The sequence below is a fragment of the Ascaphus truei genome, chromosome 4, assembly GCF_040206685.1.
Source record: "Ascaphus truei isolate aAscTru1 chromosome 4, aAscTru1.hap1, whole genome shotgun sequence".
NCBI lineage: Eukaryota > Metazoa > Chordata > Amphibia > Anura > Ascaphidae > Ascaphus > Ascaphus truei.
Window position 1 is genome coordinate 316,883,430 of NC_134486.1, and position 27,361 is coordinate 316,910,790.

The following is a 27,361-nucleotide window of genomic DNA, read 5'->3' on the forward strand; positions in this document are numbered from 1 at the left end:
TTGCGAATGACCAAATCCATACAAAAACGCATTTCAAAACAGTTCATTGTAATAGCTACATTAGCGCCACTAGCTGTCACAAAAGGAGCTGGCTAGAAAATGTACCTCTTGGAGAATTCAGACGACTAAAAAGAAATTGCACAAGGAAAGAGGATTATGAACTGCAAAGAGAACCCATGCGACAAAAAGTTATTGAGAAGGGATATAAGGATAGAGTAATAAATAATGCAATCCAAAAAGTTAATGACCTAGACAGAACAAAGATGTTAGAATATAAAACAGACACGCCAGCTAATATAGGAAAGAGTAACCAAAGGATACCCTTTGTCACCAGATTTAATACCCAGTTTGGTGACATTAAGGGTATTCTTAACAAACATTGGCATGTGCTGCAGAAGGACCAATGGCTCAAAGAAATCATTGGACCAAAACCGGATGTGATTTTTTCAAGAGCCCTCAACATCAAACAAAAAAAGCTGTGTGTGCTGTGCACGCGCATAGTAAGTGAAACTTCTTTGACTTTTGTCACAGAAATTGTATTTGTATTGGTGATGTTTTAATTAAAAATCAAAATACAATTTCATTGACAAAACGCAAATAAATTTGACTTAGAACATGCATACACATCCCTTGTATTTGCACTAAGCGTGAATTCCTCGTGTGTGTGTGCGTGTGACTGTGTGTGTGTGCGTGTGACTGTGCGTGTGACTGTGTGACTGTGCGTGTTACTGTGTGACTGTGTGTGACTGCGCGTGACAGTGCGTGTGCGCGTGACAGTGCGTGTGCGCGTGACAGTGCACGGTGCACGTGACAGTGCGTGTGCGCGCGACTGACTGTGTGCGCGACTGACTGTGTGTGTGTGCGTGTGACTGTGTGTGTGTGCGTGTGACTGTGCGTGACCATGTGCGTGTGTGTGTGACCGTGTGCGTGCGTGTGACCGTGTGACGTATGCGCAGCCCCCCTGCACCTCACACATCCCCCTAACCTATTCACAGTCAGTGTGTGTATGTGTCAGTCAGTGTGTGTGTGTGTGTGTGTGTGTGTCAGTCAGTGTGTGTGTATGTGTCAGTGTGTGTGCATGTGTGTCAGTCAGTGTGTGTGTATGTGTGTCAGTCAGTGTGTGTGTGTATGTGTATGTGTGTCAGTCAGTGTGTGTGTATATATGTATGTGTGTGTGTCTGTCACTGTATGTGTGTCTCTTTTTCTGTGTCCTGCCCCCTCTCTCCTGACTCCCCCCCCCCCCCTCAAAGGCAGGCAGAGCTGCGGACCCGCGGCGGCTCTGCCTGAGACTCTCCTCCCCCCCCCCCCCTCACAGGCAGGCAGAGCTGCGGACCCGCGGCGGCTCTGCCTGAGACTCTCCTCCCCCCCCCCCCCCCCTCACAGACAGGCAGAGCTGCGGACCCGCGGCGGCTCTGCCTGAGACTCTCGTCCTCCCCTCACACCCCCTTACAGACAGGCAGAGCTGCGGACCCGCGGCGGCTCTGCCTGAGACTCTCCTCCTCCCCTCACACCCCCTTACAGACAGGCAGAGCTGCGGACCCGCGGCGGCTCTGCCTGAGACTCTCCTCCCCCCCCTCACAGACAGGCAGAGCTGCGGACCCGCGGTGGCTCTGCCTGAGACTCTCCTCCCCCCCCCCCTCACAGATAGGCAGAGCTGCGGACCCGCGGCGGCTCTGCCTGAGACTCTCCTCCTCCCCCCTCACAGACAGGCAGAGCTGCGGACCCGCGGCGGCTCTGCCTGAGACTCTCCTCCTCCCCCCTCACAGACAGGCAGAGCTGCGGACCCGCGGCGGCTCTGCCTGAGTCTCTCCTCCCCTTACAGACCGGCGGCTCTGCCTGAGTCTCTCCTCCCCTTACAGACCGGCGGCTCTGCCTGAGTCTCTCCTCCCCTAACAGACCGGCGGCTCTGCCTGAGTCTCTCCTCCCCTCACAGACAGGCAGAGCTGCGGACCCGCGGCGGCTCTGCCTGAGTCTCTCCTCACACCCCCCCCCCCCTCACACCCCGGCGGCGCTCAGTCAGCGGGACGCAGGAAAGTGGAGGTAGGGAGGAGAGAGGCTGCGCGGCATGGCAGCGGCCGTTAGGAGCGGCGGCTATTGCCGCCGCATATGTCACGGTTTGTGGGGGGTGTGGGGCTCGGGGGGGGGGTGGGGGGTGATTAGGAGCGGCGCCGGCGGCTATTGCCGCCACATCTGATTTGTGGAGCAGGTGTGATGTCAGTGTTGGGGTCGGGCTGAGCCAGAACACAGCCCGGCCTCAACTGCCAGCACTGATGTCACATCCGTTTCATTTCTGTCTCCACAATTCTTTTTTGCCCCATCACGAATGAGGTGCCACTAAGGAAGTTTCACTTCAAAAACTAGTACCCAGTTTCATAAATAACAAACCAAAAGAGAACTGGTTAGACCAAGCTTCAAAGGGGTGCATTAAATGCCTCAATTGTAGAGCCTGTAGCAACAACAAGAAACAGGAAACTAAAATAAAGGAATTTTTAAGCAATGTATCACCAGTTAAGTATATCATTAAATCCAATATTACTTGCAATAGCAAAGGAGTAATATATGCATTAGAATGTAGTTGCAAGTTGCAATATGTGGGTAGAACGATCAGGAAGCTAAAAACAAGAATAGGGGAACATATACGCAATATTTTAAATGGTTTGGAGACTCATAGTGTATCACAACACTATAAAACTAAACACAATATGAACCCAAAATGTCTAAGATTCTGGGGAATTGAAAAAGTGGAACATGATTGGAGAGGAGGAGATTTCTGTCAGAAAATGTCCAGGAGAGAAACTTTATGGATATTCACTTTACAGACACTCACTCCTTTGGGTCTAAATATAGACATGGAAATTGCTGCTTTTTTATGAATGTACTGCTGCTTTTTATGAATGTACTGCTGCTCTCTATGAATATATGGGGTTTCATACTATTCATGGCTAATCAACACATTGTTTTATAAGGAACCGAAAAGAGGGAAGCTATGACAGTAGCTGTTTAAAGGGAGTTATCTCAATGCATTTTATATATTTATATTTTTAACTGCAATGTATTTATAGTCTCCAAGTGAAGATTCTGTGCTCACTGTATTGTAAGGAGTCATCAGAATGTATGCATACATAATGAACATGATAGATCAACAACCAGGTAGATTTGAATAAAGGGGAGGAGCGCACAATCAAACCACTATAAAGAACACTGCATTAACCCACGATGACATCACGGATGAAGCCAAACCAGGCGAAACTAGTTTGATGTGGACATCCCCTTTTTGGTCTTTTGGAGCTACCATACCTGTGGAGTCTGTGGATCAGCCCACCAACACTGACAAGCAGCAGGGAGCTCTGCACAAGGAGAGGGACAACAGACTGTGCACGAGTCTTAGAAAGCCTCCCATCCCCGTGGACCCAGACGGACAAGTCAGGAGTTGAGAAAAAGTGACTGAAAAGCAACTCAAGCAAGGACGTTTTTAAAGGACACTTGCAGCAATAGAAACCACCACAATCCATGTGGTTGGTCGTTTGTAAGTGTATTTTTATCTCACCTCCCTTATTTTTGTAATAAACAGTATTATGCTATGCCTCTCTCCACTTTTTAAGGTAACAGCAGAAGGAAAATAGAGGAGTATGCACTACGGGAACAAACACACAGGCAAGTGTTAAAGCTGCAGTTCAGTCTTTTTTTTTTTTTTTTTTTACATTTATTTTTTTACTTCAATAGTTTTATGTGTGCAATCTCTAATTACCTAAAGAACAGTATAGCTGCAGCTCAATTCGTTTTCCATGTATTGATAGGTTGAAATTTGGTGACATATTAAAAGCTGGCATTTGTTTATAATCTGCTTGACTGGCAGTGGAAGCTCATGAATATTCATGAGCATTCCTGCACTGACAAGTGCTAGAGGGAGGGCAGGGCTGACAAAGGGGTGTGCCAGAGCTTGTGACAGGACATGAAGGGGCAGTGCCTTAGCAAATGGCTGTTAAAATAGAATACAAGAAAATTGGTCTTTCAAAGTTGTTTTTTTAAAAACAGAAAATGCTAAAAGTATTTTTTCTTACTACAGAACTGATTTATTAAAACAAACAAACATGCAGGATATTGACTGAACTGCAGCTTTAAGTTCTCTACTTCTCTATAGATTAAGATACTGAGTGTCGACGCCTATTATACCACTTGTGTGTGGTGTTTTTTGTTGTTGTCTTTTTGTCTGCATAAGGAAGAAAAGAGCAATAAGACCACGCACTGGAGGACAACTTTATTTTCTACAAATCTTATATAAGGAGGAGTTTGAATTACCTCCTGGGATACCAGCTGCTGGACTTTATTTATTGCACCTCATTAATAGGACTAGCGCCACTTTTACTTTTTTCTTTAGTCACATGGAAAGGGAATTACGAAAATGCTTCCCCAAGTCATCATATCCGTCAACCAGCTCCTGAAAAAAACATCTAAAAACCATGAGAGTTTTCAACAGGATTAATCTATAAGATTGGTCATCCTCGTCAACGATCTGTCTCATGCTCTTCATGTGGACGCTACGGTCAAAATCTTAATAATATTAAATCTATGATTTAAAATCATATAGCTCTCCCCTCTCCCTAAAGGTGCCGACATTAATGCCGAAAAACAACTTATCCGCGAAGTTTCTGACAAAATGCTAAATTTATTGGGGGGGGGGGGGGACTGCTGGGACTGTACCAACCAGCTCTTCTGCATCTCCAGCTGCTGGTGCTTCAGCTGTTTCAACTCCATCTTCAAGAGCCAGTCAACAACCTCTTTATTTTAAAGCTAGTAACACACAGTAATCAGACATCTGGTCGGGATTTGAAGAAACTGCAAAAGAAAGTTCCCTGCTATTATGGCAAAGGACTATTTTAAAGATAAAAGAAGCCTTAACATCAGGGACAATATTTATACATACTGAGTTTAAACCAGGACACTGGAAATCTCTGTTCAGAGGGGTTGTGCGCGATTTAGTCTATCCACCTTCTAGTGTTTACACTGAAAGAATACTAGGCACTGTTTGCAGCATTGTTAGCGAAGGTCGTAGGCGGCTGTTGCCCGAAATGTGGCGAAGTTGATCATCATTAAAATAAACCACCACCTCTTCTGTAAAGGCACTAAAAAGCAACCATTTTAAGTTGATTCCAATTCCAGCGAGGATGAGTTTATCAATATCACGATTATCATCACTTAAAATGATAATCAGGCAGATGAAGATGGCATTATGAACTTGTGAGTAGAGACATACTTTGTACCTCTGTCCTAGAAGAGACCTACATTTTTAAGAATTTAAGAATACAAATTCTTAAAAATGTAGGTCTCTTCTAGGACAGAGATACAAAGTATGTCTCTACTCACAAGTTCATAATGCCATCCTTCATTTAATGTGACCGCCAAGAACAGAGCAGGAACAACGTTTCAGGCTCCATATGGACCTTTCATCAGGTGATCTGATGAAAGGTCCATATGGGACCTGAAACATTCCTCCTCTGTTTTTGGCAGTCACAAGCAGGATTCTCCTCGCCTGAAACTATTTCCCTGCACTTTGGAACTGTACAAGTAAGAATACTACATTACTGACAATTTTGGGCGTGACTATGTTCCTGCGATTTTAGTTTATCAAAGTGGGAATTGTTCAGGCAAGTTGTGGAGGAGATGAGAATGATCTCAATGCTTGTGCCATCTTTTAAGCTACACGTACAAAGTTTTACATTGCCAACAATGTATTGTTGAGAAAAGGGCGGGAAGGTGGAATAGTACAGACCAGGACTCGAAGATCTCCTGGACCCCTACACATTGTAGAGTCAAGGGGGGTTAATTTCTGCAACCTGCCCTAACAGAAAAGGGGGAAGGGGCAGTTGAGTTATCCATCCTATGCAAGTACTCCTGTGTAAGGCAGCTTGAGATTTTACACACACACTGAACTCATTCCCCATAACCATGGCGAGGCCCAGTGTCACAGCAAACCAGACTATCACACTGGGATTGCAAACATCAGTTTGAACGAGAGAGATAAATAAACAATAGTTTATTATGGCTGGAGACAGCAAAGATCACTGCAATACATAAACTGACCAGAACAGAGGGTTACTGGGTCTCCCAGCTTACTAGGTGGGGGGCACTACCAAAACTAGCTTACCCTCTGTCACCATCTTGATCTCTCCGTTCTCCAGTAATGAGTGAGCGCTTCAGGGTCAACAGTTCTCCATCAGGTAGTCTCTAGACACGGAGACTACCTTAAGAATAACTATGGAGTTGTAAGGGGCGCCAGCTTTTTTCACTTGCCTCCATCTGAAATATGGAAGGGGGTGAAGGACAATGTTTTAAGGTAAGTACTCTCCCAGTAGGCGGACACGTCCCACCAAAACTCCCTTAACACTCCACCTGGCCTACTGACTCATTGTGTGGCTGGTTTAGCAACAGATGGCTGAGTGATAAGACAGCCCAGCCATTTGTGATAACACAGCCACACAAGTCAGGCAGATAAAATGCAAAAATCTCAGTTGTCCCTTAATGCTTCACCTGGCCTACACAAAGGCCAGTCCTCTGACTCATTGTGTGCTTATCAGTCAGCCATCTGTTGCAAGACCAGCCACACAATGAGTCACACAGGCGAGTGCATTTACACATTAACAATACCTAATGACATCACCTAACATGCTTTAACCATGGCAGAGGCCATTCTGTCGCTCTGAGATGGCTCCATTAATCCTTTCTTTGAGCAGCCATCTTGACAAGCTCGTAATTCTTCCCTTACCATCCCTTACCATCACACCAGGACATGGCTTTATATATTGTGCCCCTACGAGTCGTGAAGGAGGGCAGAGTTATGACCACTTTCTGTAAAGAAGGTTATTTTTCCTAGTTGAGAAGGTAATATTTGAGCCTGTAGGCAACATTTCAAGAACATTGATTGGTTGATCTCTAGTCTTCATATCTTCAAGCATACTCTTTCAATGTTGGCAGTGTTTCTCGTGTTTGAGAGGGTAATATTTGTGTGTATGAAAAATCTCCTGACCCTAACCATTTCCATGTGTGTTACGCCTCAGAATGCAAGATGGAGCCCTGCTACCGGGACAATTAAAGATTGGGCCTGTTGAGGAACAACTCAAGATTATGATGTGGTGGATTTCCTTCAGTATTGATTCATATTTTCAGTCTATTATCATCTGTTTTTGATAAAATTATACACCCTGTCAGTGACTAGGTTGATCAAGAGAAATTCACACCTGGGTTATCTTTGTCGTACATAGGTGTAAACGTAACATAATGGAACTCCAACATTGTATCTGCAAGACGTATACACTACGTCTGTGATCTTGTGTTTACCAAAAGGCTGTTTGAGTTGGGTTGAACATCTTCGTGGCTGCATCTACTTGATAAGGCTTGGCTGCTGGGGCAGCTAATCCTTAGAACAAGCCCCCCCCACCCCCCGAGGGCCACTTTCCTCCACCTTTAAAGTTGCATTTGCAGTGTACATACTAAAGGAGAAGGACCTCCTTGTTGCTGATTGGCAACACTGGAGTATTTCTTGACATATCTTTTAAAATCATTTTAGGTTTTTCCGTTATATGATATAAGTGTTCTACTGTAATTGTTGTTTTTTTTTATGATGTTACACCTATTTTAAGTATTTGTTGTAGTCCTTTTTATGGCCACTATACATCTATACAAGTAATACATGCAATTTACATCAGCAGTGTAGGAGTTAATTGGGCTTTATAAGGAGCCCCAATGGACTTGTGCTTTAGTACTGTTACCCCTAACGAAGCAAGGCAGAGCAGGCAAACGCGTAGGGTGGCCTTGGAGCACATAGACGACATTCCGGAGTCCCCAGTTCTCTGCGGAGACCCTGGTCACTATATTGTAATTGTGAAGCGCTTTGAGTCCTACTGGGAGAAAAGCATTATATGAAATAGTTATTTTTATTATCATAACTGTACATGGTTACAGTTGCAATTGAGGTACTCCCACCCATATAAACACATACTGTACACAGACATCCAATAATAATATAAATCGAGAACGCATGATGCGAATGAGTTACTTCTGAGATGTGGCCTGTCCAACACTTCCTCCCTTGATAGGCTGCTGTCTCGCACCCTGAAGGATATTACAAGTATTCAGATGTAGTCTGTATTTCACGTTCGTACTGGAAACTGTGTTAGAAATATGCAGAAATCTATAAGGCCATCAAGTGTGCAAGAAATTAATCAATCAAGGAAGCACAGAGTAGAAAACAAATAAAAAAAATCAAGAATGTAGCTGTGTTAGAATCATTAATTGCCTGGCATTGACAGAGATGCAACCTTTCTTTAACAAAATGTATACCATTTATCTTCTGCTCAGTCATTGGTTTGCATTCTTAGTCACCATAATTATGTAATCATTTTGACACGATCAAAAGCAAATTAGTCTAAAATCAGTAGTATGGAAGTGTATCCGTGACATACTGTAGGAATCTAGCCAGTCGTCACTTGTTTAATTTTCTTGCACATGATAAATGATCTTGAGTGGTGTGCAATGGTAATTGAATTGCTGAAAACACAAAAGCCATACATTTTGACAAGATCAATACATTAACATTTCACCTAACCTAATGTGTAATACGTTTGGAGTACAAATGATTTGCATATCCATCTGTTGTTTCCCATACTAAATGTAGAATCTGAAAAAATATAGCGAGCGCAGCAGTATATTAGGGAAAAGATAGAATGTGTGTATAGTACTTGTCCAGGTCTTCCACTGGTCAACAAAATCTGCTCCATTTACCAATTTGTCACATTGGGCAGTAGTTCCGCTGCAAACAAGGATTCTGGTTAGTGACATGCAAATGAGCACCATTGGGTGGGTCACTTTTAATTTCCATTTTATTACTTGATTTCCCAAGAGCTTTTATCTGCTGCATTGCGCAGTTTATATTGCGAAGCCTGGATCACGGAAGATACTAAATTAGTAAACCTTTCAAAAACAGCTGTTTCGTTGGAATCCGTTTAAACTTGGTCACTGGTTCTGCATTTTGAAGCTGGTAATGGTTGCAAAGCAAGTGAGATGTAAAATGGGGTTTTCAAGGCAAAGGCAAATACCAATGTGTACTTAATTATAATTAAGAGAAATGCACAATTTTTGGGCTGATATATATATATATATATATATATATATATATATATATATATATATATATATATGCGTGGTCGTTTCTGATCGGACTTTAGTTTCACAAACAACATGGAACTTACGGAGAAAAGAACACAGATATGGATGCACATACTGTACATATACAGACATACAGATAGATATATACACACGTGTGTGTGTGTGTGTGTGTGTGTGTGTGTGTGTGTGTATATATATATCTATCAATCCATCCATCATCCCATGTAGATTCACTGCAGGATGAAGACCTCCCCAAGGATCTTCCTGGTACTACAGTTGCAAACGGTTCTTCTCTTTGTTGCTCCAACAAATTTTTTGATTTCATCCTCCCATCTTCCTTTTGGTCGTCATTTAGTTTTTTTAAATCTCTCTTGCAATCTAGTCGACATTTATCCAACGATGATAATTTCGTTTGGTGATACGGTCTAGGACATTTGGTCACCGCCGTTTCACCATGACCGAATGACCGCCAGTACTTCGGCGCAACTTACCCAGTCGCCGGCAGCTGTCACCACCATACGCTTCACGGCTAGCATAAGTACCTGAGCCCTTGCCCTAAAACTCTCTAACCTAAGCCCTTAACCTAAACCCCCTACCCTAACCGCTAAAACCCCAAGAAGTTAACCCTTACCCACGCCTCTTAAACTAAGTCCATACCCTAACTGCTAAAACGTACCTTCTCTTTGAAGCGTCCGGCGGTGGAGGTTCTGGCGGCAGATCAACTATGGTGGAGAATCCCTCTGTGGCTGAATGCCGGTGGTCATTTGCTCGCAGCTTGTGATATGTCCGGCCCACTGCCATTTTATTTTCTTTAACCTTATGATGCCATAGACTTTTGTTTGGTTTCAAATCCATTCATTCACTACAGACTGCTTTACCCATGAAAATGTTTAAGGGTTTTTGAAAGGCCAAACACAATGACAGTCCTTTAGAAAATCGGAACCCTCCACCTGACCCTGAGTAACGTTCAGTGAGGTGGATACATAGGTACAGAATTAAACGTCTCTCTTAGGTCTATTTTTTGCTGCAAAAGACCCCTGATGTACAATAGTGGGAATGTCTTGAAGACCTTGAATTCTAAACCGCTTTGGTTTTACAAACTGATTTGAGAGGTTTTATATTGAGAGATGGATGGGAAATCAATGACTGATTTAGCCTTTCTTGGACAAATCCGTTTATTCTATGCTCCCTTGAGCAAGGGCACTTTCTATAACTAGTTCAGTTGTCTAATGTGATCTCTGTCCATTTATTTAATCTCTTTGACCAAGAAAAGGATGGTTCTTGTGGAAGAGGACGGTTTACCAGAAGTAACCCTGTGTTTGCTTGTAGAAGTTTGCCTCCATGGCTGGAGCACTTTACGTTCTGTTTGAGACAGGCTGTGCTTTGACTGGTGTCGGGACGGTTCTGAGAATCTGAAGACCAGCCGTCTTTGCGAAATGGCTTTTGGTGTTAATTGTTGGTCATTCTGCTAGTATTGGGTGATACCCAAAAAAATCCATGGTATTCGTATCAACAAATTTATCGCGTTAAGTAGTAATTTTTTTTTTAAAGCCCCGAGAATGTTATAATAAATCTAAATGAAGTGTTCAAAAGAAATAAGTTTTCTTTAGATTTACTAGAACAAAGGTCCCTTCATTTCCAAATCCTTTCCATGTCTTCACTTCACCTTTTCTCACTTACACTGCTCCTATAACTGCTTCCACCCCCCTCTTTCCCCCACCCCTCATCCCATCACTCTCACACTAAGATACTCCCATTTAAAAATACATTTAATTTATAAAATGTAAAACAATACATAAAATATGTTTGATATATTTTATAGATTAAATGTATTTTTATATGGAGGAAGTATGTAGGGTTGAGTGATGGAATGACGGGTGGGTGAATGAGGGGATTGGAAGCGCTGAAAGTGAGAAAATGTGAATCGCAGACGTGTAAAGGGTTTGTAAATGAAGGAATTAACCCTTTTGTTACCAGAGGAATTTGAATCAAGTTTCCCTGCTGCCTCCTTTTGATAGTGAAAGGATTAATACAAGGTCAGTGGAGAAAGCGGTTAAGAGGTGAGGGATGAAGGAGTTGAAGAGAAAGGTAAGGAATTTCAGGGGGCAGTTGAGTCCATGGGGGGAGTAAGTCTCAGGGCAGGAAGAAGGGGGGAGTAGGAGTCTCACTGGGCAGGAAGAAGGGGGAAGGAGTCTCAGGGATGATGGAGTTAAGGGTCATGGGGGGTGGAGGAAAGAAAGGGGGGTTAAGGATCCATGGGGAGAGGGGGAGGAAGGGGTTAAGTCCCGCAGGGAGGAAGGGTTAAGACATCCTGCAGGGAGGAAGGGGTTAAGAGCTAGAAAGGAGGGCTTGTGATGACCTAATGTTACATGCCTGCTCTCTTGCTTCTTTGCCTCCATGTGCTGTCTCACAGGCACAGAACTGCCAAACGCTCCTCCCTCCTCCTTCCTTGTAGTGAGAAGCGCAGCAGCCGAAAGGAGGGAGTGAGAGCTGCTGAGTCTGCAGCTGAGATCTCTAACAGCACAGGCAGACCCCCTCACACACACACAGACTCTCACTCCGGCACCATGGTATCCTCGCGATAACTCATCTCCCACATCGGCATACTGAAAGATGTTATCACGATATTGCTATGTTACCGGTATATCGCGCAACCCCAGTATCGGCATCTGACCTATGAGCCTTATATCTACATGTCCAGCAGATTGCAAAAATGTTAAACCAAATAAGTCAGAGTTTTCAAAGTAAGGTAATTCTTAGAAACAAGGTCAGATAATCCCATGGCTTTCTTGATGTATATTTGAGAAATAATTAAATGTTTAACCAATGATTCGGAAGGCCCTACTTATAGCTCAGACCAGTGCCATTTTAGGGGATATTAAAACTGATTGAGAGAGGTGAGGCAAACACTGCCCTCCTTGTCTTAAAGGGGGCAGCAGCATCTGCAATTTTAACGCAACATTTTATTTAAAATCCTATTTTTTTTAAAATAATTAGCTGTGCAGATTTAGATAATACTTTGCCTGCTACACTTTCAAAAACTTTTTTTTCATTCAATTTTATTTTTTAAACTTTGATTTTATTGCATTCTTACAAAATGTATCAGTGGTGAGGGTACAGAAAAAAAAGGATGTAAATAGTATAATCACAAGGTTACAATAATAAAAACACAGATGATCAGAATGTATATGTAACCATAAATCTTGTTGGTAAAGTCTAGAGCTGGAACATTTCTACATCCACATACCACAGGCCTCCATTTATAATTTGTCAACATCTCCCACTTCAGTTAAACATTTATTCATATTTGGAATAGTTCTCTAGTGAATCTTGGATCATTAATATATTTCCTTCATGGTTCTTAAGTATTCCAAAATGTACAGAATTGATCATTCTGTATACTAGTAAGTTTTTTTCCACTACAAATACTCTGCAAATTCTGGATTTAACTTGGTCATTGGAAGGCACAGTAGGTTTCTTCAACACCGCTGCTATTGAGCATCTGGTGACCGAATATATATGCTCTGTAAGCTTATTTTCATTTCTACTTATGTCATCTACTGGCTTACATAGCAGTGCTGACTAGTGATGTACCGAGTAATTACCCGACTTTTCAGCTACCCGGAAATTACTCGGACCTGGCTGGAACCGGCACTGTGTAATTTCCGCGTTTTGCTCTCTGCTCCCTCGGGCCTCCTCTTGGAGCAGGAGCGTTACTATTGGACAGCCAGGAAGGAGATGGCCGTTCAATAGTAATGCTCCTGCGCTGGTCACATGGTTCCCGGGCTCCCACCAGCACCAGCTGTGATTTGTTCCGCTGCTCCCACCGGCTCAATAATGATGTCTTCTGCTGCCACCGCCATCAGGATGTCTGCCGCTGCTCTCCCAATGTCGCCGCGGTCCTCCTCAGTAGCGGTCTTCCTCACCCTCCGCTGCCGGCTGCAGGTAAGTCTATGCTACCCGGCCAGGTACCCGGCACGGCAATATTTTGAATGGTCCCAGGGTACCCAGAAACCGTTTTTTGTGTATAAAAAAACAAAAGAGAACTCTTTACAACACTAGTACTGACCATGGATCCAAGAGAAGTGTAATATTTATTAGAAGTTGAATTAACCTATCCCCAACTAGTCTGAATACTGCCACCTCGTGTATGAAAGACCGTTGGTAGGCGGGGCTTCTTTTTCTTGATAAATTCTGAGCCTCGTTCTTTTTGTGATGTTTGGGTCCCATTCCGAGACCTTTAACTCTGGTTTAATCCAATCAGGTGGCCGGTTCTGTACCCCTGTAACATTCATTTCATTTTACTTTTTAATCAAAGTTAGATTTTCAATATTAACAAAGCAAAACAAAATTATATTTTTATTTTAATAAGTAAGCTGCTATTAAATACAGTACAGTTTAAACTTAACTTATAATTATTGCTCCCATCTTAGTAAAATTTTCTCACTGTGACTGTTCTCTTTTCTTTATTTAGTGACAGTCTTCCAGCTTCCATCCTTGTCTGTATAAATCGGCCTCTGTGCACTGGGCTCTCTGTCCCTCTCCTGTACACCCTTAATAGATGTAGTGGGTTGGCCTTTTCCTTCCTCATCATCAATCGTTTATTTATATACTGTACTTAGTCTCCTTCCTGCTGTTCTCTTACTCATCCCAGGTTTTTCCAATAAACTGACCACCTCCATTGACTTTCCAGCTGTCACTTTCTGCTGCCATCTACCATAGAACCCCATGCTGGCGGCTCCACTGCAGGTTCCATGAGCAGCAGCTCTTGCAAAGCCTTTTAACTTACAATGCCTGTATATTGTCAGTGTCCGTTTGACCCCATACAATTATTACAATGACAGCTCTTGCTGGATGCTGGAGCTTCATATGTCCATCTTAGACAGCACCACACATGCCCTTTTTTATAATGTGTATTGTATGAAGCCTCCTTGGGTTGCTATGAAACTATTTAGGAAGCTACAGCACTTCCTCTTTTGTATTGACAGTCAATATTGCATGCCCTCGGAAGCGGGATTTTCAGTGATCAATCACGGGAGAACGGATCAATCTGCAGCTTAGATAATTTATTTGCCGTAAAGGCAAGGAACTGCTGCATTTATTAAAATAAAAACAAAAAAATCGTGCAAGAAAAGCACATGGCAAAGCTTCTGATGCTACTTAAATGACTATTTTCCCAGCATTGAGACTAAAGCGGGGTCAAAGGTTGGGACTCGGGTGGCTTGAGTTCTGAGGACCATTTCATAATCTCTAACTAAAAGAGCCTTAAATGCAAGATTTGCAAAGCCATACACCTCAGATCTGTCTAACGAACAACTGTATGATTTTAAATTTGCCAGGGGTTTCACTGCAAGTCTGATTAGATCTGGCTTATCTGGACCACTCTCACTAGAAGCTACATTCTGAGTCACCTCTTGCAACTCACAGCCAACATCCTATGGAGCAGATTTAGAAGGGCCAGCTTTGGCTCTTCATCAAAGCTTATAATACATGTTGCTGTGACCTGCTGTACTCAAAGAAGTCCTGGTCAAGAGTCGAGGTGAGATTTGCTATTCCCTTTCGAAAACCCCAAAAGGGGTCAATGCATCTTTCAGCCCTTTCATAAGGTCTCTCAAACAAAATATGGACTGTTTCTTAGCTGAGATTCTATTCTTCTATTTTTCCTTCAAGGGGAGTATGAGGAAGAATATGAGAGACACGGTCTCTTCAGATGAAGAGGACATGACCTTAGAAAACTTCCCTTTTCTATTTTTCTAACTTTGAACAAAGAGAGGGATTCCCTGGGAACCCCCCGGGGAGAATCAGTGACAGTCATAGAAACGACATCCTTCCATTTACATGTAGTAAAGAAATCTGCCATTTTGGAGCACCCATGTGGTCATGTGCATACAACCAGCGAAGTCATGTATGCCCGTGCCTGCAGGGGAATCTATAAACTCTGCTGTTCCATAGAGCTGCTTCACTTCCCCCAGCTGTTGCTAGGTGCCAAGTCTTCCAAAGAACACATATTACAGTATGTGATGAGATTTGAGGTTTTTGTTGTGATCTTTCTTCCAAAGACTGCTGAATGTTTCATTAGTGCGAGTGTTGTACAGGGCTTAGAAAAGACAAGGTTTTTTTATTTTTAGCTTGTGGAGCAGCATCAGTTTCTTTTTCTTTTTTTTTTTCCCCCTGCAAATCAATAGGTGGCTCTGAAGAAATGTCATTATAATTTATTTATGTAAAGGTTTTGTCAAACACAACCTGGTGTGTTACAGCTTGGCAAATCACAAACCCAATTCCCAGCTTCAATTTGAGGTTGTTCGGTGACTGTACAAGAAGCTGATCAACCAACAGCATTTCTTGGGTGTCAAGATCTTGAATCAATTTGATTGCAAAGACGTTTGCTTATTATGCATAAAGCTGTGACTGACTTCAGTAATAGTGTTCATTTTATTTTGAAAACCATTACAGTAAGTGTATCATTTGTAGCCACTATCTCCACAATTATTCACCTAAGGTACAGTATTTAATCACCTTTTCAGTTGTTCCCAGTGTTGTTGATTTTACCTTTACATCTTCTTCCTTTCTCTTTCGCCTGTTCACTGCTTTTCCAGCATCACCCTTCTCGTCCACATTCATTTTAATCACATCTCGTATTTTATCACTCTTAGTGCGCTTTCTTTATCTGCGTTCATACAGTATGTCCCATTTTGCCAGTCTGGGTCTTTCTATTCTCCTCTTAAAGCTTCTCACACTCCATTTCATAGATTTCCGATCCCCTCGTTGCAAAATACAGGGTATGCTTTATTTAGCAGTCTTAATATCAGAAAACATCAAGGCAATGGTTTTGTTTCCAGCTCATACATTCAGATATTACAGGTTAATGTGTACTGGACATATAACGAGCAGAAACAATTTGAAAGACACACTATGCTAGTTACTAGGTGATACTTTTTCGTATGACAGCTTCCGGGGCATTGAAATGGAGAGGGCTGTAACGTGTTCTCTGGTGTCTTCTAACATAGTAAATATGGGATATTATTTTTAAAGTTAATTATCATACGAAGATCACCGTCATAAAAGACTTACCCTCCATATGTTGGACATTTTCTAAGATGGGAATTGTTCTTTGAGTAATAGGTGTGTTTTTGGTTTTTCTGCTGCCTCGTTACAGTATATGAACAATGGCATCCAAAATACATTTCCGGGGCCCTTGCTATAATCCTGGGATGTAGTTAGTGATACAAACAGAAATATTTGGGGGTTCTGAATTATGACTCTCAATTCTGATTATTAGGGATTTATGAATCTGTAACATCCGTTTCCCGGTTAATAATGCAGGCACATAATCCTTTCTCATGCCAAATTTAATGTAATTGATTCCACAGGTTTTTGTTTTTTTTAACTTTCTGCAAAACTATAGGGCTTATTCAATATTGGCCTGATAGTTTTTTGGGGCCTACAATGGTCCGTTTGGCCAATACGGTTGGTATATAATAAGCCCCTATGTTGTTTAGGATCCAATATCTCAAACTGGTTTTAGTGAGACTTATCTAAAAGCATTAAAACCCTGAATCCCTAAGCCGTGGATATAGTAGACGCGTGTGTGTGACCGATCGCATGGCCTTCGCGTGCGCCTGTCAGCCAAGCACTCTGGTCTTTGAGGCGTGGCCGTGACATTACGTGAGAGTTTCGCGCTCATTGACTGAACCGCGCACGTGACCCAGCAGTCACACAATCAAAATCGTTTGCCCGAGAATCTCGGTTACGCTTCATCGGCTGCGTGCTCTATGGCTTGCCTCATAGAAGTAGGGCCTTTTGTTCGCACAGCGCGCCTTCGCAGGGAGTATGGATGCAGCCTAAGGCCTCGACCATAGTGGAAGCGTTGGAGCGGCGTCACGCTCGCCTCAAGCAGGAGAGATTTCTGTCCTGCAGGCAGAGGCGACGGGGAGGCGTGTCGGGGGTGCGACCGTGAAGTTACAGAGCTGGTTCACCCTCATTGGGGGCGAATCGCTCACGTGACCCAGCCGTCACGCCGCAAATTTAAACTTGGTTGTCGCCCCTGTGTACTCTACACAAGCACATTGGCGTCCTAGTGTTCGTTTTCGACGCGAGCGACGTCCCTCGCGCGTCTCCTGTACTATAGACACGGCCCTAAGTCATCAGTTTCAAAGCTACAGAGATGGCATACACATTGTGTCAACCATGTTACGATATTTGCTGCAACGTTGAATGCAGCTCCATTCAAACAAATAGTAATGTGTACGTACTTTTCTTACCGCGCGATATATTAACACGTTTTGGCGCAATACAACGTTTTTAACAACGTCTGCTTCATCTGTACGTGCATTACATGAAACATTTTCATTTTAAGTGTCCTGTTGCCCTAAATAAAAACAATGAACCACATTAAAATATTCTGCATCTAATGATATATGTTTCACTTCTAGGCTTGTGGATAAGTGGGAGACTGACACTGGAGTTCACTCGATAACAATACCATCCAACACTTGCTTGGAACTGGTGCTGCTGCTATCCCTGAGCAATGCATCCCTGCCATCCTCTCTGCGCTGCATGAATTCTTTTCAGGTAATTGTTTATTTATTTTTTCTACTTAAAACATATAGGAAACATACCTGTGTAAGGCTGAGGCCCCAGAACCTCCGTGCACGCGAGACTGGCGGCGCATGCAACCGATTCCCCGGTCTGCAGTGAGCTGGAGGAAGAGAGACCGGGGGGGCATGGCGGGGGAGTGACGGGGGCGCGGCCATGAGGTCACCCGGCAGGTTCGCCCTCATTGGCTGAACCGCCGGGGGGGCGTGGCTTGGCGCTCCGTCGCGAGTCCTGCTCTCAATTCTATTGAGAGCAGTAGCAACTCTCGCCACAGCGCTGCGGGCCCCCCCTCGCAGCGGGCCTGGCGCCTTTGAGGGGAGGGCTCTCGTCCCTGCAGCGTCCGCCACAGCGGGCGCTGCAGTATCCAGCGGGGACCAGGCCTAACCCTCCCTGCCTGGCTCCTACTGAGTTTTATAGTACAAATAATACTCTTTATTTGGGCCCCCAGTTACTAGGGCTCTTCTCATACATACAGAGAACACATTAGCACGGATGGCATCTGTTGCACTCGCCTGTCTGTACTCTTAACAAGTTGCATCCCTAGGCGCCTGCTCTTAACACACTGGGGAGGTGCAGATACTTGGTTGACTTCTTTTAATGGACCAGTCCCTGTTCTGCATAACGTCGGATACGCTCTGTAACTATCGGCCCCTTCTTGGACCCTGGCTGACTCAATATATGGTGTCACACATATATTGTGACTTAGACCGGGGAGAGATAACCGCTCAGCTTCGAGAAACAGATGTATGGGAGCACTAGGGGTGGTAATAAACAAAACACAGAGTAATGTAAGCCAGAGATGGAGAGTAGGCTAGGATAAAGATCCCCCAATAGCCTGCACTCGCCAGTCTGGTGACAGAACTGACCGCAGAGTGGAATAGAGTAGGTAAATCTACAGTATATTGATACCGTTAGTCATGTCTGAGACTGTAAGCGAAAATATAGTCCCAGATATGTGAGTCGTGCACTCTCCCCTACAAATGCGAGCAGTAAGATTACGACGTAGCTCCTAAGGCATGGGGCCACTGGGGTGCCAGACCCTATAACGTTGAAACTACGTCTAAAGGCCCCCAAATGGTCTACAAAGCAGCTTAAGTATCTTCACAGGGGAAGATGCTAAAAATTCCACCCCGCATGTTGAAGTGCAGAGTTAACCCTTTGCATGCCAAATGCATTGCACGGCAGGCCCCTTCTAGGACCAAATGGCTCCAGCGATGGTTCTTTCTATTCCTTTGCTGGGAGGTTAGAATTGCACATGCATGCATTTCAGAAATCTTGTACATTATCACCGAGCTGTTACAGCTCTGCTCAAGATGTGCCCTGACACATTGGTGCTTTTCTGCTTACAGCACAAAATCATTTAGTGTAAGAAATACTTTAAACTGACATATAATCTGTGTTACATTTTGTTAACCTCATCTCTTTGTGCCTTGCTTGCCGGTGCACGGTACACTGTGCAGGTATTGGATTCTTCTGATGATCTATGGCACTGTTTAGCTGCAGAATATTAGAACATTCCCATCTGATTGCTGCTGTTATTACTGAAATGTCAGGTTTCCTTTTTTTTTTTTAATGTTGGCTATTGACTGATAAGGTCACGGGGGTTATGGTTTGGTTCTTGGAGTCATGTGTTAAGTAAAAGAAAAACGCTTATGATTTTGCAGAATTGCGAAAGATCTTTCAAGCGTTTTAGGAACGTGAAATGTTACATCCAAAGCTAATGCAGAATTGTAGACACGTTATTAACTTTATCATTTTCCAAGCCAGAAGTCCCTTAATTTTCCGCAAAGTTTTTTACGTTGTGATTGAAATACAATCATAATTTGAAACATTACAAGGCACTTTTCTAAGAAATGAATAAAAACAGTAAACACGTTAGACAGTCCTGATATTAACTACAATGTCAATTAGGAAAATTATTTAAGGATGCCACTGAAACAAGAAACGGTTATAAGCAGGGTGACGAGATATAGACAGACTGCCTGCAACTAAAGCAGAAATCTAGGTGCAGCGACAGCCCGCTCAGTCCGCTTAAATGCGCATACACAGAATTAGCATCTAAATAATGTTCTTCCTTTACTAATGTTTCAATGAATAGAGTGCAGAGTCAGCAGGATGGTAAAAATAGAAGCACAGAAACACCATACTGTACTTCCCACTCTTTTGCTCCATAGGGATTTGTCAGCTACATGAAAAATCATAACCAATAACATTCCCAAAAATGACATGAATAAAATCATAGGTTCAGATGAAGCCAGGGATATTGCACCTTCTCAGAACGCAGAATATCTCAGATTTTCTATAGGGTTCAATGGCAGTGATAACACAGAATATGTCAGAGACAAATAATATATTCCTCAACAACATTTTTATTTTATTTATTTTTTAAATCGCCCTATGTTTAGTTATATTAATTCATCAAATAGTTATACTATGATCTTGATGATGCTCGTTAAAATGTTTGTGTTTGGAATTGTAGACAATTCAGGTCCCTGAGAGAGCTATGCAGTCTGTGTGCATGAAAACATGGCTCCTATCTAATCTACAAATGCTGTAACTTATTTCACTGCTGTTGCTTTGCAGCAGCCTTTTAGATTCCTGTTAATTTTAGTTTTATGACAGTCCATTGGTTGGACAAATCTCAGGAATAACTTTTCACAATTGTTCTATATACCGTTTGTAAAGAAGGTTCTTTAACAACGTTTTTATACATTTGCACATTGTATTGTATGTCTTTATTTATATAGCGCCATTAATGTACATAGCGCTTCACAGTAGTAATACACGGGGTAATCATATTAAATAACAAATACTATAAATAACAGGTCATGAGAATAAGTGCTTCAGACATAAAAGTAACATTAAGGAAGAGGAGTTCACATTTTGGAGCCCACCTCCACGTGTGTTGCTAATAACCCACAATTAAAAAATCAGAAGACATTTAAAAAAAGAACCCTATACAACATACATGATAATCAAAATACTGTACTTCACAAGGTCGTCTTGCGTTACTTGTTTTTATGTAAGGATCTACTATTGTGAATAGCTGAATGGCCATGTTTGTAGGAGTCAGACAGTCTAAAGCAAGGCATGTATTAACCGCTTTCTTCTAGGGCAGGGCTGTCAAACATGCGGCCCACCGGACCCTTCTGTCCGGCCCCTTCAGACCAGATACCGGGACATAAGGGGAGAGCTGGTGTGGAGAAGGGGCCTTTGCTGTCTCTTCCATCCAATCCACACCGTCTTGTCTCTGTATTTTATGACCACCTCCTGCTTCCCATACTTCCTTCACTTCTCAGGGCTCAATTATACCAAATGCTGCAAGGTGGCAGCGCTATTCTGTGACGTCGTCCAGTCCCAAGTCTCGGATTGCCTCCTGGCTATATCCTCGTCGATGGCACTCCGCCACCTTAAACTTAATATGTCTAAATCTGCTCCTCATATTTCCCCCCTTAGTCTGGCCTAATACAACCCTTTTCCATCACAGTAAACGGTACTACCATCTATCCTGTCGCCATAGCTCGTTGCCTAGGAGTGACATTTGATTCTTCCCTTTGCATTCACATTCATGGCATAGCCAAAATTTCACGCTTCTTCCTCTGTAATATTCCCAAGATGCACCTTTTCCTCTGTCAATCAACTGCTAAAACTATCATTTATGACCTTTTCATCTCCCTTCTGGATTATTGTAACATACTGCTAACAGGCCTCCAAAATTCGGCTGCTAGAATAATTTCACATTCTCCCAAAACAGTATCTGCTCACCTCGCTCCTTAAATCCTTCTCCTGGCTTCCCATCAAATTTCCGATCACCTACAAAGTTCTCCTTTATCTTGAAGGCTCTCCGCTCATCTGCTCCTGCGTACACATCAGCTTTGATCTCTCACTATGCTCCTGCTCGTGTCCTGCGCTCTGTCCCTTTCTACCCCTTTCACCTCTACAGCTCTCTCTCTCACCTTAAACCTTTTCCCTCACTGCACTGTATCTGTTGAACTCCCTCACACTCTGTATACACCAAGCACCTTCTCTCCCCACCTTCAAGACAAACCTGACAACCCACCTCTTAAGTGAAGCATCCCAATAGCCTGGACTCGTGTCTTTTGTCCCACATTGACTCCTGCCAAGCACTGCCATCTACCACACTTATTCCCTCACCTGCTGTCTCTGTAACTTTCTCAGCATACCACTTAGATTCTAAGGTCTCTGGGTCAGGGATTTTCTTTCCTATTGTCTGACTTTGTTGCATTTATTCCATTATAAATCCCTGTGCTATATTGTCTTTGCAAAGCGCTGAGTACACTATGCGCTATATAAATGAAGGTATACATACATATTACGTTTGAGGGGGAATATTACAAGTGTGGGGGGGCTATTAAGAATGTGGAGGGGTATTAATTGTGATATGGAGGTGGTTATTAAGTGTGATGAGGGGGTCGATATTAAGAGTGTCTGTTATGGGGGGATATGAAGTGTCTTATGGGGGATATGAAGTACCTGCTATGGGGGAATATTAAGAGAGTGTACAGGGGGTTATTAAGAGTGAGAAGCGGGGAAGTGAGAGAGATGGGGAGAGTGCGGGAGAAAGAGGGGGTTAGAGTGAGTTTAATGCTGACATCTTACATACAGCCGCACTACTATGTTTTATATGCTGTTTTTGAAAATGTATGGCTCGTATTAAATCTATGAAATCTCATCAGGCCCCTCATATGAAATGAATTTGACATCCTTGTTCAAGGGAATTAGCAATGCATTTCACAAGGGTAAATTGTGCACTTGGGATTGTGACTCCTATTATCATACAGTATATCAATATTTTAACTATATATTTATTTTAACCTTACTTTAGCTAATGAAATATTTTACTCCAGGAGCACCTTGTGAAAGTCCTCATATTTTTTAAAAATAATACTGTGTTTTGAATTAATAAGGATTTCTTTTTCTTCGCGTTTCTACAGCTTTTGTTCAAAATATTTGTGTAAATGTACTTGCTACATTGATGCACACTTTTATTGTATGTTGTTCAGTGACGCCATCTGTATGTAGTGTTTTTAAATGTGTAATATGATTTAAAGTGTGTTCTTCAAGAATGTGAAGGAATCCATGTAGTCTTCCCAACACACGCTTTATTTTTCAGGCTTTAAACAGTGTGAATTGTTGCTGCCATTTCATTTAATCTAGACAGATGCCTCCAATCATGCTTTTGGGAATCTGATTCCTTCCCCTTTGCCGGCAGCAATTTACATCAGCGGGACTCCCAGTGGAAGATGAAGTTAAAAATGTCTTCCCCAAAATATAATATAATGGCACATGGGTCATTGAAATCCTCTATGGACCCAGTGGAAATTAATGTTTCATAAAATATGCTGCTATCAGAGAGTGCACTGTCTGAATCCCGGGAAAACATGAAACAAATGCTATTGTTAATAATCTGTGACGTCAAGTCTTCTTAATAGTTCCTACGTGTGCTTCTGTTATCTCAGTGGTCTAAAAAATTCCTGTGTTGACAAAATGTTTAAACATTTGTTTTTTTCCCACCTAATATAATTCACATAATAAAAATTGCTCCCTGTCTTTCTTCAGAGCTCTTTGTTTCCAAATAATATATATGTTTTTTTAACATTATTAGTGCGACTTTCTCTCTCTCTACTGTTTTCATTTCTGTTTTGGATTTTGTTCTAATTCAGGTGTATGTTTAGATTCCATTTTGCTACAATGAATGTGTCGTCCTCCAACGGGATTTTCTTCCCCTAAAGACTTATTGCTTACTGCAGTTTCATTGTTTAGCCTTCTTACATACAGTACAGTATTGCCATTCACGAGCGTATGAATACATTCAGTTCTTTTAATGGTGAAGCCTCATTATCTGGAGGATACCAAGTTATTACACACAGCAATTATGTGTGACATGTCCATGATGCATACAGTATGTGCTGTGTTTGCACCTAGTGGCATGTATATACAGTACATCCCTACAAAGTAGTTTCATTTGTTGTTGGCATATTTCGGTTCAGTATATTTGTATCGTTTTATCAAATCCTATATACTTGAGGTCAATTATTCAGTTTGGTAGTTTGATATACAGGCATACCCCGCATTAACGTACGCAATGGGACCGGAGCATGTATGTAAAGCGAAAATGTACTTAAAGTGAAGCACTCCCTTTTTCCCACTTATCGATGCATGTACTGTACTGCAATCGTCATATACGTGCATAACTGATGTAAATAACGCATTTGTAACAGGCTTTATAGTCTCCCCGCTTGCGCACAGCTTCGGTACAGGTAGGGAGCCGGTATTGCTGTTCAGGACGTGCTGACAGGCGCATGCGTGAGCTGCCGTTTGCCTATTGAGCGATATGTACTTACTCGCGAGTGTACTTAAAGTGAGTGTCCTTAAACCGGGGTATGCCTGTACAAATGTTCTGTCTGTTTTTTTGGCTCTTGCTCTTTTTTTTTCTGTACGAATTTCAGTGTATATTTTTGTAAAAAAAAAAAAAAAAGATTGTTGTAATTCACATTATCTTATAATAGCAGAAGAATACATACCCTTGTGATTCCCTTTGACAAAGCGACCATATCTTGTCACAAAACAAGTTAGAGTTGTAGTGTATACAGTATACCCATACTATTGCCATCCTGTTTTTTATTCATGGCGTTTCAAGCATTTTAGTGAATGGATGTATTTTTACGTAGGAGAGTGCAGACTGCTGATTGTGGATTTGCATTCCCTTGTGTGGCATTTGCTGTTGTACATAGAGGATGGAGTCAGTCAGCTTTAAGGGAAATTGAGAAACCGGATCCTTGACTAGAATAAACACGAGTTTGTTTTGCAGAGTACATGCGTACTTAATGGATGAATTGATGCTTTGGCCTAGGAAAGTTAATGGGACTGGATAAGTTTGTGTACGAATCCGTGGATTATTTGGATGGATGCCTCGGAGTAATCGTGTTCATGTATGACTGTCGGACAGAATGAATAACCACTCCAATGTTCTAAGAGTAAATGAATAATGGTAAACTGTATGCCAGGTAGGTACAGTATTTTGATAGTATGGATGATATGTTGGTGAAACTATGTATTTTGGAGATTGAGAGATGGAGAAAGCAAAAAGTTTATTAAACTTAATGTGAAAACACAAAGAAAAATCTAAATACATTTTGTTTACAGAATACCTTTATTTACATTTTTGTTTTTGAAAATTGATCATCTGAAATCTCCAGATTTTAATATATATTGTTATATTGCCCCTTCTTTGGAGAAAGGAGAGGAAATGTATGTTAAAAAGGCTTCGACCTGCCTTTTCACTGGACTAATGTAATTAAACTAAGAAAGCCTGTGGGGATTAGCCTGAGTGTTGAGTGCTCACTAGGGGCACAGCTCATTATTCTGAGAGAACATCTGTTATATGGATAATTTTATCAATACACAAAGTGTTCCTACTGGAAATGATCAGGAGTGGTTCCTTCTTCAATGTTAATTAAATAATCGACTGTTATTTTATACTAGGTATTGATGGGCTTTTAGTTTTAGCCAGCTGTAAAATACTTTATTGCATAGTCATCTGTGTTTGCTACAGACAGTCACCCCCTTTTTCCCACCTCTTATTTGCTGACCTGATATTTTTGGGAGTGCTGAAAAACCCTGACCTCATCGGTAGCCCCATTTTTCTGTTTCTATCCTACATCAGGAGGTCACATTGACTTGACTGCCTCTAGTATCTGATCACTTGTTTTTTTTTTGTTTGTTTGTTTCTGCCATAGTCCGTTTTTACCGCCACACACTACGTTTGAGTTGCTCTCATGTTTTGGCAGTGCTATGAGTTGTTTTTTTCTATGCTGTTAGCCTTTTTGGCTCTGTTGTGCTGTAAATGTTTTCGACTGCACTAAGCTGAGGGGCTTTGCCGATGTGAGATCTTTTGGCTCTGAGGTGCATTAAAAGCCTTTCCACTCTGCTCTTGGCTTTTGCAAGTGTTGGCTAGGAACACATGGGTCTCTAGAACACATATCTACTTCATGCTGCTATAGCCTTTGACCCACCGATCATATGCAGTGGGACTATGGGGCATCAAGGCCCTTATTTGATCAGATTGCTTTCGTGGCCACATATTAATCCGTGACCTGTTCTGTTTGTGTTTTTTTGCCAATATGAGGGATAGATGGATGCACTTTAGGCTAAGCATGTAGTCATGCTTACCATCCTGCGGGTTTTGTTGCCATGCCGATCTCGTTGCAAATATTTGGCTTAATTGTACACAGTACATACCACTATGCCTATAAATGTGTTACCTGTTTGGTTGCTGCACTTGAGCGTTTCCTTTAACCAGAGCTATACCTTTTGACCTTAAATTGTTTGTGCTTGCCACCAGACATACTGCTTTTTGCCTCGTCACATGGAAATTCCATTACTTATAGGTCTGTTTCTGCATGATACCAGCTTGTTTAACTACCTCATATAGCAGTGTGATTTCATAAATGATCATTCAGACGGCTACAGTATGCTACTGTGTATTGGTTTTCGATGTGCCACCTTTTGACCAGTTAGATTAGGTTTTTCCATGCAATCTGTGACTATGCTGTTTTTTAGCCATGCTTGGCATATTGTAACCACACATGCTTTTCTTCATGCAGCTTTGCCGCAAAACACTTGTGGATTTGTTTCCACAAAAAGCCTTTATCTTGCGTGTGCAGCCAGGTTTGACTTGTCTGTCACACAGTATTACTTGTGATTATACTTACCACCGCTTTAAGGTATGTAAGAAGGCCAAGAACGTCTTATGCATAGAACGTTTGGTTAGTACAGAAGTCTTGAGAATTGATTCACCTTGCTTGTGTTAGTGGACACTTGTATGCATACGAGTTCTTCCAAGACATGCTTTTTTTCTTCTCGCCCTAAATACAGGATTGCTTTGATGAATCCCAATTTTTTCGGTATGGTCATAAGTTAGTCCTTCCTTGCCAGTACAACATTTTCCTCCAAAGTGACGTTTTGTTTAAGTTCATGATCTTCATGACTTTTATCAAGTAGTTTTTCCCATATTCATGCACTATGCTGCTGTTTATATTTTCATTGCACTGTTGGTCAGGTTATTGATGAGGAGAGGAGAAATGGGAGACGTTGAAGGTTGCCGGATCCACCAGATTTTGTTTAAAGTTTGTCCTTCCACAATCTGAGAGGTGCTTAATTTGGCAGTCATTTGTATTGGCATGTAGGGACTGGATCTGAGAACACTGGGGAATGACAGGGGCTCCGGAAGGAAGATGATGAAAACAGGGTTTAATCAGAGCAGACAGAGTCCAAGACAAACCGAGGTCATTCACAGACAACCCGCTGCATAAGTTAAGGGGTAGGCTAAAGTCCAGAAGCTGTCTGTACTGTTGTGCATATTTTAATATATATAATTAATTTATTTATATATATATATATATATATATATATATATTACACACATACTGTATATACATACATATACACACACACACGCGGCAAATGTTAACTATGGAAGAGACAAGAGGGTTCCATGTAGTGAACAGATGTTCCCACTGATATATCTTTATTCTTAGCAGAATGAACCCCATGCATGCTGCTTTTAAATATTCCTTGCAAG

At 42.2% G+C, this 27,361-nt stretch overlaps 1 protein-coding gene across 5 annotated transcripts in view; it reads left to right on the forward strand.

The window, feature by feature from the left end:
- Positions 1-27,361, forward strand: part of UBE3D (ubiquitin protein ligase E3D) — a 181,082-nt gene that overhangs the window by 112,197 nt on the left and 41,524 nt on the right. For 4 of the 5 annotated variants that reach the window (XM_075597941.1, XM_075597940.1, XM_075597939.1 and 1 more), the window contains one exon: positions 17,595-17,733. In XM_075597941.1, coding sequence (XP_075454056.1) covers positions 17,595-17,733 — 139 coding nt within the window. Of the gene's footprint in view, positions 1-17,594; positions 17,734-27,361 lie in introns of those variants that run through there. The other variant, XM_075597938.1, reaches the window with a different exon arrangement.